The 9,558-nt window shown below is 45.9% G+C and overlaps 1 protein-coding gene across 1 annotated transcript in view; it reads left to right on the forward strand.

The window, feature by feature from the left end:
- CD59 (CD59 molecule, complement regulatory protein) overlaps positions 1-1,649 on the forward strand; it is a 25,923-nt gene extending 24,274 nt beyond the window's left edge. The window contains exon 4 of the mRNA XM_012649597.1: positions 422-1,649. Within this exon, the coding sequence (XP_012505051.1) occupies positions 422-636 (215 nt within the window). The 3' untranslated portion in view covers positions 637-1,649. The remainder of the gene's footprint in view (positions 1-421) is intronic.
- Positions 1,650-9,558: the final 7,909 nt, after the last annotated feature.

The raw sequence follows: 9,558 nt of genomic DNA on the forward strand, positions 1-9,558 counted from the left end.
TAAGAACATCAACAAGTAAGATTTTCACGAACCAACTGCAGGGTTTTGTCCAGGTTTTGCTTCACAAGGCCCCAGGCTCAAAATTGACGTGAGTTAAATATAACTCACATGGCACTTAATGTGTTAACATCTTGGTAGATATTACCAAATTTCCCTCTAACAGAATAAATGCCTGTTGCCTCCCCATCCACCTGCTCACAACTATCCTGGGTCTGATGAGACCTTGGTTTTACAAAAAGTTCCATTTAGAGGTATATCATCATTTCCTAATTGTTCCCCTTCACAACCCACCTGGGAAGAACATTTTACCTGGATGGCTCTACTTCCATAGAGTAAATTCTACATAGAATTTAGGGTTCAAAGGCAGATACAGAACTGTACCCACTTACTTTCTTACCTTTGTGTATGTCTCCCCCCACAGGGCCACGAATATATCACCAGTGTTGGAAGTTTGAGGATTGCAATGTTGAACGCATCTCAGCACTCTTAGGGGAACCTGAGCTACGGTACTACTGCTGCAAGAAGGACCTGTGCAACCATGAGAAAGATCAAAACGATGGGACCACCTTATCAGGGAAAACAGTTTTTCTGCTGGTGACCCCGTTTCTGGCAGCAGCCTGGAACTTTTATCTCTAAATCAACCCCAGGAGGGATTCTAAACTACCCCCTTCACCACCACCTCCTTATTCCCCAATTCCTTGCTGCTGCGTAACCGAGGCTTTGTATTTTCCAATGCGATCCTGTCGGGAAGGAATAAAATTAGCTCAAGCATCTTGGTCAGAGAGAGAGGGACTCAGAGACTTTGAAGACCAGCCCTGTTTGCAGGGAAGCTGCACTTGCGGGAGAAGTTTAAGAGTGAAGCAGGCATGACTTGAGCTAGGTTACATGCTTTCTTCCTCTGCTCTTTGGAGGACCAGCTTTGCAGGTCAGCTTGTATAGGTTCTCCATGACCCTCGGGTATTTCGCCTCTGGTTCCTTGGATGTGTTAGATAGTATGATTAGCATTTGGGAGGGATGGTGCCAGGGGGATTCTTTTCAACAGTTCTCTCTCACATGGAACCTTTCTTAAGCTTTATGCCTCCTGTGTTACTATGGCAGCACAACAGATGTTCCAGATGTGGGCTGTCAGGAGCAACAAGATCAGAGCTAGAAGACGTCTGGCAGGGAAGGAAGGAAGCGTCCTAGATGGCAGGGCATGAAAACACAAGGTCTATGGTTAGACAGGTATCAGTAGCTGAAATTTGAGTTTTCTTGTGTCTAAATTTTGTATGGGCTTTGTTATCTTTCACTGGAAAAATTTAATAGCGTAAATTAATGGTATGTTAAAGCTATTCCCCTGCCTTTTTTTTGTTAGATCCGTGGGATATCTTGGCTCTGACACACACAATTAAAAAATGTATCTACATATGACTGGCAATATTAAGCGTGCTTATCTTGAATATTACTGGTAGGAAGACTGCGTGTGTATGTACAATATGAGTGCAATGTGAACAAGCTTTGGGCTTGGAGTCTGAGACTCCCAGATGGCATCCTTAATAGCACCAGATCTGCAGGGAGGTGCTTTACCTGCCCACAGTCAGCCTATCGACTCCCGGGTGACTCAGCACAGATTGTATAAAATACGTCTGAAGGGCTACTAGCACAGTCACAAATGTTGAGGCTTTCTGAAGCTCAACATTTTAAGAAACTAGTTTCCTAAAGTGATACACCTAAAAAATGACACACCCCGTCCACAAAGGCAAAGTTTTTTCTTTTCCCTGTGGGTGCTGGTGAGTAATTCTCAAGATTCAATAGACCTAATGATATTTGTATCGTTAGGTCTGGAGCTGAGGGAGAGACACATGGAGCCTCATGTGTAGCAAATGCTGTTTATTTTGAGCATCTGGGTGCAGATGGGTGGAGGCAAAAAAGCGTCCATGAGAGAAAAGTGGGGAGCCTTGGGTTTTATAGAGGGTTTTTTCAGGGGGACTAAGTAAGTGGGCCAGAGCAGCTGCTTGTAATATATTTTTCTTCAAATAACCAACTCCTAGGACCCCTTTGCCCCAGTCACATCCATCCTTCTGCTCTGGTGTCCTCCTTATCAGGAGAGGTAGGGAGAGATAGCCTTTGCCTCTATCAGGGAGGGAGGGGGAGGAATGCGGGCTGCAGCTGTCTGTTAGATCTACTAGGGAGAGATAAACTTCATCTCTCTCACGTAGGGAGCGGGGAGGAATGCGGGCTGCAGGGGTCTGTGAGATCTACAAAGTCCAGAGACGACTCAGACTCCTGTGGCTATTGTTTTACAAGCCTAAGTTTTGCATTAACCACATTCTGTCCTATATATACTTTTCGGGTTCCCGCCTGGAACAGACCTAACATGTATTATGATCTTGGCTTTATTTTTGCCATAGCCTCACTTTTGCAAGAGAAGGAAGAATTTCTTGATTAACTTAAAAGAAAAAAATGTCTGATTATGTAAGCTGTTAGACAAATTGAATGCAGTGAATGGTGCCTTTCTGAAAATAAAATGTCATCAAATGGATGAGTCTAGTTATTGGCCCCAAAGAATAACAGCAATATGCAGTATTCTCAGCGGTAGCAACTGAAAGAAGAGATTGTGGGCAGTGCCAGTTTTCTTCCATTGATGTCATTACCTGAACATAGAAAAATAGAGACTCCCTCATCAAAACTTAGTGTTACCTTGGTGCTGTGTGTTCTCTGTTGGCTCGATATTTTTCCTCATATCATCTTTAATTCTCTGTTCCAAGACAAGGTACTAGGTGTGACTCTTTCCTCAACAGGACTTTTTCTGCCTGAGGAAATACTAACCATGCCCATAGGCACTGGCTAAGCAAAGCAGCTTATTTCACATGAGTTCTAAGAAAATGAATTTTTTGGACATTTGGGGGGGAATGCAACCACACACCAAAAAAAAAAGCAGGAGTTAGGCAGTTCCAAAGTCTCTTTCAAGATTCAGATTGTAGGATGAGACTGTCTCAGGTCATGTACCCACTTTTTGGCCAGACTATACCGAGAAAAGGGTAGTTTTCTAAAGTAGAACCTGGGTGCTATTAGATAGGGTTATGGGGAAGGGTCTGCTGAGCAGTCAAAATCAGCAAGGTCTTGTAAATGGCCTTAAGCTTTGGGGTTGCTTTCTGCAAAAAGTTGCGGTGACTCATGCCATAGACTAAGAGGTGAGTGCCTGGACCCAAAGGCAATACTGTAGAGGCAGGATGAGTTGGAGAGCCAGTACCCTTTGCATGGCTTTACAGGAACTGTCATAATGTTCAGTGCTGAGTGGTGATAGATTCCTTTGGGAATTCCTTGCACCCGTAGCTCATTCCTTTGGCTCATTCCTTGGCAAAATAAAGCCAAGATCATAATACATGTTAGGTTTGTTCAAGGTGGGAACCCGAAAAGTATGTATAGGACAGAATGAGGTTAATGCAAAACTTAGGCTTGTAAAACAATAGCCACACAAGTCTGGGGAGTCCCTAGACTTTGTAGATCTCATAGACCCCTGCAGCCTGCATTCCTCCCCGCTCCCTCCCTGATAGAGATGAAGTTTATCTCTCCCTAGTAGATCTAACAGACGGCTGCAGCCCGCATTCCTCCCCCTCCCTCCCTGATAGAGATGAAGTTTATCTCTCCCTAGTAGATCTGACAGACAGCTGCAGCCCGCATTCCTTTGGGGAATGAGCTATGGGTGCAAGGTACACCCAGTGGATAGGTAAGTGGAACTCATGTCCTGAAGGATGCTGGCCCATTGCCCAACTTTGTCTTGGAAGTACTGAGCTTCAAGGTATAGGTATATTCCTCTTGTGTCCTTGCAGTCAGCCCCATGACTTAACATAATGCAGCAAGGGCATGTCCTAAAAAAATAAGAGCCTGCCCAACTCACATGTTTTGGACTTTGGGCCTCTTGAGAGAATAAATCAGCCTTATACATACGAGTCCTCGGCAGGACCATATGATTGATCTTACACTTGGTAAGTTCTCCATCAGTGTTCAAAGCCTACTAGCTCCCATTGGTTTCTGTTGCTTGCAAACAGATCTGAACTCTGATGTTAACAGTACTTCTCTCTGCAGGATTCTCAATGTGCTGAGTAGTCACAGAGCCGACTGGAGCTACTGCTGACTTCACATTCATTATGATAAGGGCAACTTTCTGGTGCAAGGTTCTGAGCTCTTTGTTTTACATATATTTTCATCTGTACTTTGCATAAGGGAAAACTATGCAAAGTTAGCTGAATTGTTCAAGGTCACTGAAGTAATAGGTTGACGAGTCCAGAATTCACACTCAGCTCCTCAGGTCAGCATATGTCCAATCACACATGTCTGTAATACATGCCAATCTCACTTTGGAAGGAAGCCTGGAATGGGATTCTGATGCTTTTTTACTCTGAAGAAGTTAGTTCCTGCCTTTTCCTAGAAAACACAATGCAATTATTTTTTACTGGAAAGTTACACAATGATACGAGCCTAACAGGACCTGCTTAGGCCTTATCAGATCGTTTCAAAATACTGTGTTTGCCCCAGTCTGTTTCTAAATGCCCATGGCTTCTCGTAGATATTTCATGTGAGGATAGCAGCAGCTAAGTGCATGGATTTTTGTACTTAGGTACCTGGGTTCAAATCCTACCTCTTTCACTAATTGGCCATGTCTGTCTCTGGATAAGTTTTCTTTTTTTTTTTTTTTTTTAACCTTTCTGAGCTTTAGCTTTCTGCATCTACCTCAAAGAATTATTGCGAGTCTTGAGGTATTACATTTGTAACAGGTCAGGCAGGTAGGAAGTGGACTAGTTATATGGATTACAGGATTGTTAAGGCTACAAGAGTGTAAGATCTCCAGTGAGCCACGATGCATCTACCCCACTGACTCTGACATAAGTAGAAACTGACCAGAGGTCTCCTTTTCAAATTACTTATAAGTTATTCAACATAAAATTTTTATAATGGATAATCTTATCTAAACTAAAGCTTCCTGTTTATACAGTCTCATATTATTTGGGGGCAAGGTAAATGAACTCAGTACCTTAACTTCTAGGTGAGTGCCTACGGTGGTCTGTTGTAGGTAGATCCTGACAGACCCACCCTGTAAGTGTTGCTGTCACGATAAGGTGAGAACTCGTGACAGTAAGCGGTCAGTGTGAGCTACTCTCATTTTGCCCAAGACAGCACAGGTAGTTGGTGCTGGTTGATGGGGCCTAAACCCAGCTTTCTCATCCTCCAGGCCTCTGCACTCCTTGTTCCACTACACTTCCTCCCAGGCTTCCCTTTATTTGAAAAAAAAAAAAAAAATTGCTTACTCTGCAAGTGCACAAGACCACATCTACCCAGGAAAACAAGAGCTGGTCTGCATTCTTCAGAAACTTTCTTGAAATAGGAGGCATTGTGAATGCAGTGGGAATGCCCACAGCCCCCAAGTCCAGACCAACACAATGGTTAATTGAGGTGAATAATAAAGAAAAGACTGTTCTGGGCTTCCCAGAATAGCTTGGCCCTTAAATTGTGGCACAAACAGCTTCCAATTAAAGCTCCCTGCCAGGAAGAAGGGTGGGAGACCAGAGGCCATGAAAGGGGCCCTGCCCTGAGAGCTGGGGGGACAGTTGGGAGGCTGTGGAGGCGGGAGTGGGAGGAGAGCCTGGCCTCTGGAGCCAGCCTGCGCCCGGAATGCCAGCTCTGATGCTAACCCGCCACGGGACCTCAGGCAAGTTACTTCACCTTATGTGCCTTATGAGTTTTCTCATCTGGAAAATGGGGATAATAGCACCTACCTCTTGGAGTTATTAGAAACAATGAGTTGTCAAGACAAGTGCCTGGGACACAGTGGCCTCTTTATGTGTTTATTATCATTATGTCCTCAGCAGGTATGGGGCTTGCTAAATTATCTGGAGTGGGTTTGGTTTTCTAGGAGGGACCCCCTGCTCCATTTTCCTCATTAATTTGCCAGAGCTTAATGGGGAATTAAGAAATCCATGAATAACTGTATAATAAGCAGAGCCACACTTTAGTGAGCACCTACTATGTGTCGCTGGTACTGCTTATACATATTTTCATCAAATACATCAACCCTATGAAGTAGATATTGTCTTCATTTTATAGGTCACAAAATTGAGGTTCAGAGAGCTGACATTACTTTCCCATGGTCACAAAGAGTCCCAGATTCAAACACGACTCTTGTATTCCAAGCCACAAGCACTACATGTCCCAAAAAGCTACCCAGAGCCAGGCAAGCCTGGAAAATTGTGACATAGCCCTAAAGAGGCCGGGAGTCTGGTTAAGGTGTGATCGCTGGCGGTGCGTCCAGATGGAGAGTGGAAGCGAGGGAGGGGAAGCGAGGCGCCAAGCGGAGCAGTCCAGAGGAGGCTTTCTGCATGCTCTGAAGGAAGCAGTCCGGTGACCAGGGGAACCAGGCGAATAGCACCCCTGGCTGTGGCAACCGGAAAGTATAAATGCCAACTGCGGTGATTCAGCCTAGGATAGAGAGTTTAAGTCAGAGTGTTGGAGGGGAGCCCCCATCCCACCTCATGTCACACTCTGGCTCTCCTCCTCTGAGAGCAGAGCAATGACTGCCCTGATTGGTGAGTCTGGAGTAAGAACGAAACTCCTTGGCAAGCCGTTCACTGTGACAGTAAGGGCCTTTTCTGTGCAGCCAAGGCCTGTGGCTTTCTAACCTGGCTTCACACTGAGCACTGGGTGAGTGAGCTCAAATGTGCAGCCTTAGCAAGCTCCCCTGGCTACCAGCCCTAAAGCCACCTCCTCCAGCTGACCTTTGCAGCAAAGAAGGACTCGTGTGTCTCTCTCAGTTCCAAATGACGGCAGGGAGCACGGGCGTTAGGGATGGAATCCCTCAAGCTCGAACAGGATGGTACTTAATGGGGAATGTGGGTGATGAGGTAGGTGACGCAGTGCTTTGGAGCCCAGGGAGGGCAGGGTTCCGCTTAAGTTGAATTCAAGTCTGCTCTACTTTTCATCACCAACTTGAGTTGCCTGGACATTTGTTTACAAAAACAACCAGAGGGTTTTGCCTTAACGGCCATGGTTTGTTATTACTCCATATGAACTTCACCTCCAGACTGGGGTTTATCGCAGTTGTTTGTTTATTGTGGCACTCAAGTTTTCTCGTGTGGTTGTTAGAGGAAACAATTTTATCCTTAACTTCTTATTTTAACCCATTGGCTATAACTTCACAGATTATGTTATGATTAAGCCATCCAGTATAAAATCCGTTTAAATTATCCTGGAGTTAAGGGGAAAAATCTGTAATTTTTTTCTCCTCAAATAGATATATACAAGTAAAAATGTGACTATAATGCTTCACTTAAAAAACATAATGCAAAATCTCTTTCCTTTCTAAGGGCCTTCAATATGTAGTAACAAGAGCTGACATTTACCAAGCACAAACCATGGCCAGGTTTTGATTGTCCCATTTGGTCTTTCCAACCCAAGTGAGTAGGTGCCATTATATTCATGGGAAACTGAGGTTCAGCAAAATTCAGCCACACAGCCAAATATATAGTGGATCCAGGCATTGGTCCCAGGTCTGAGTCCAAAACGCTGGCTCTTACCTCTACTATGGTTGTGCAGGGGTGGGAAAAAAAGCTTTTCCTCTGCCCTCTTAGGTTCAATAGCTGGGGCCCGAGAACTAACTGACAAATCAGATAAACAGGCTAAAAAATTTATTCCACACGCACACAGGGAGCCTCACAGAGAGGAAGTGAAAACCCAAAGACGTGGTTAGGCTTGAGAGCTTATATGCCATTTTTTTTAAAAAAAGAATAATAAATTAGGGAGAAATGACAAGACAAAAGGGGTTTCAGCTTCTAGAGGCAGTAAATTGTGGGGAGGTAAATATAGGGGGGAAACTAATGGAAGGTGAGGGTTGTTTGGTAAGGTCTGTCATGCAGACTCGTCATGTTTCTAGTGATGAGTCATCTCCTTTTCCCGGCATGAGACAGGGGAGAGGGGACACCTTCACAAAGGTGAAATTATGTTACCTTTAAAAAGGGAAATTTGTGCCTTGGTTTTAGGCAGAAACAGGGAAGAGAGATTTCCTCCTCCATCTGCTGTTTCCCAGTTGCCTTCAGCTCAAAATAATCCTTGTGCCAAAGTGGCATATTTTGGGGTAGCAAATTCTGACCCCCTTCAGTTCCCACAACACAAACCACTTTTAAAAGTGCCCAGATATTTATGGATTCCTATTATATGCTCAGCATTATAGGATCCTTGGCTGGCATCTTGCCCTCGAGGAGCTTACCGCTAAGTGTGGGAAGAAAAAGCTTCTCAGTTTCAGACAAGCCCTTCAGCGGGGATGGCTGCCTCTTGCACTTGGACAGAGTTCCCAAGTTTCCAAGTGCTTCACACACACCTTCAGGTCTGTCTAATGTCAGATCGTCAACAACTTTATGAGGTAGCCTGGTTCTCTTATTGCTGTTTTATAGAAAACCAACTTAAAAGGAAACTCGCCTAAGGCTACCCAGCTTGAATATCTGACTCTTTCTGCTTTGCTGCTACACACACACACACACACACACACACACACACACACACACACGCATGCGCATATGCATATTTATATATCGTATTCAGTTGCGGAGCTGGTACTGACTCTGACCCTGACTGGCCCTCACCCACCCTTGTTCACTTCACACTAAGGCTCAGCCTTGCATGGAAATTTATTTCCCCTAATATGGCTAATACTCACAGACTACTCCTATAGAGGAGCCGGGCATGTCCCTTGGATAGAACGTCTGAGTCGCTCATGTGGAACTGGTGAGCTCTTTGGGGTGGGTCCAGCAAGATTTCCTCTTGGTGATTAGCTCCTTGCCTGTTAGTTCCTGATAATGCATGTGTTTGGAAGAGAACTAAACTGTATTTCATTGAAAACACTCTCCTTTATATCTATTACAAGCCCAGACGAGGGTCCCCTTTTCTGGGATCTTCCACAACACTGCTAAGTTTGGCAGAAACACGGGTTGTCTTTAACAGCCATTCCCAATCAATCCCCTTCTCTGCCTGCCTCCCACTGCGGAGGCCGGAACGTCAGACACTTTCTCAGGCTCCTTTACAGCGAGAGGGGTCAGTGAGGCAATGAGGGCAGTCTGTGGGGAAGAGGGCAAGTATCTAGGAAGTATTTTTTCTCCCTGATAGGAGGAAAGGAAGACTGAAGAAAGCTTTCTCTCGCAGCCCTGGCCAGCTCGCTGCTTTCCGCTTTTGGATGAGGGTATGCCGGGGAGTGGCAGCTGGAGCGAAGTGCGCCACAGCGCTGGGGCGAGGCTCTGGGAACCAGGGGGCGGTGGGAGGAGGCGAGGGGCGGGGCTGGCGTCGGCGTTTGGGGCGTTCGCCAGGCGGAGCGAAAACCAAGGGTTACGCCGCTGTGGAGTTCCCGCCCCGCTACTCGGCAGGGGCGTGGCCTCCGGATTTCGAATCCCGCCTTTCAGGGCGTGGCCAGGGCGGAGGGGTGGGGCCGCGCTCCGTCGGGGCGTGGCCTGTGGAACCTCAGAACCCCGGCGACTCGGGGCTTGAGCGCGCGTCTCCAGGCGCGGGGTTCCTCCCACGCAGCCTCCCATTCAAACG

Source organism: Propithecus coquereli, unplaced genomic scaffold (genome assembly GCF_000956105.1).
Source record: "Propithecus coquereli isolate 6110/MARCELLA unplaced genomic scaffold, Pcoq_1.0 Scaffold30, whole genome shotgun sequence".
Taxonomy (NCBI): domain Eukaryota; kingdom Metazoa; phylum Chordata; class Mammalia; order Primates; family Indriidae; genus Propithecus; species Propithecus coquereli.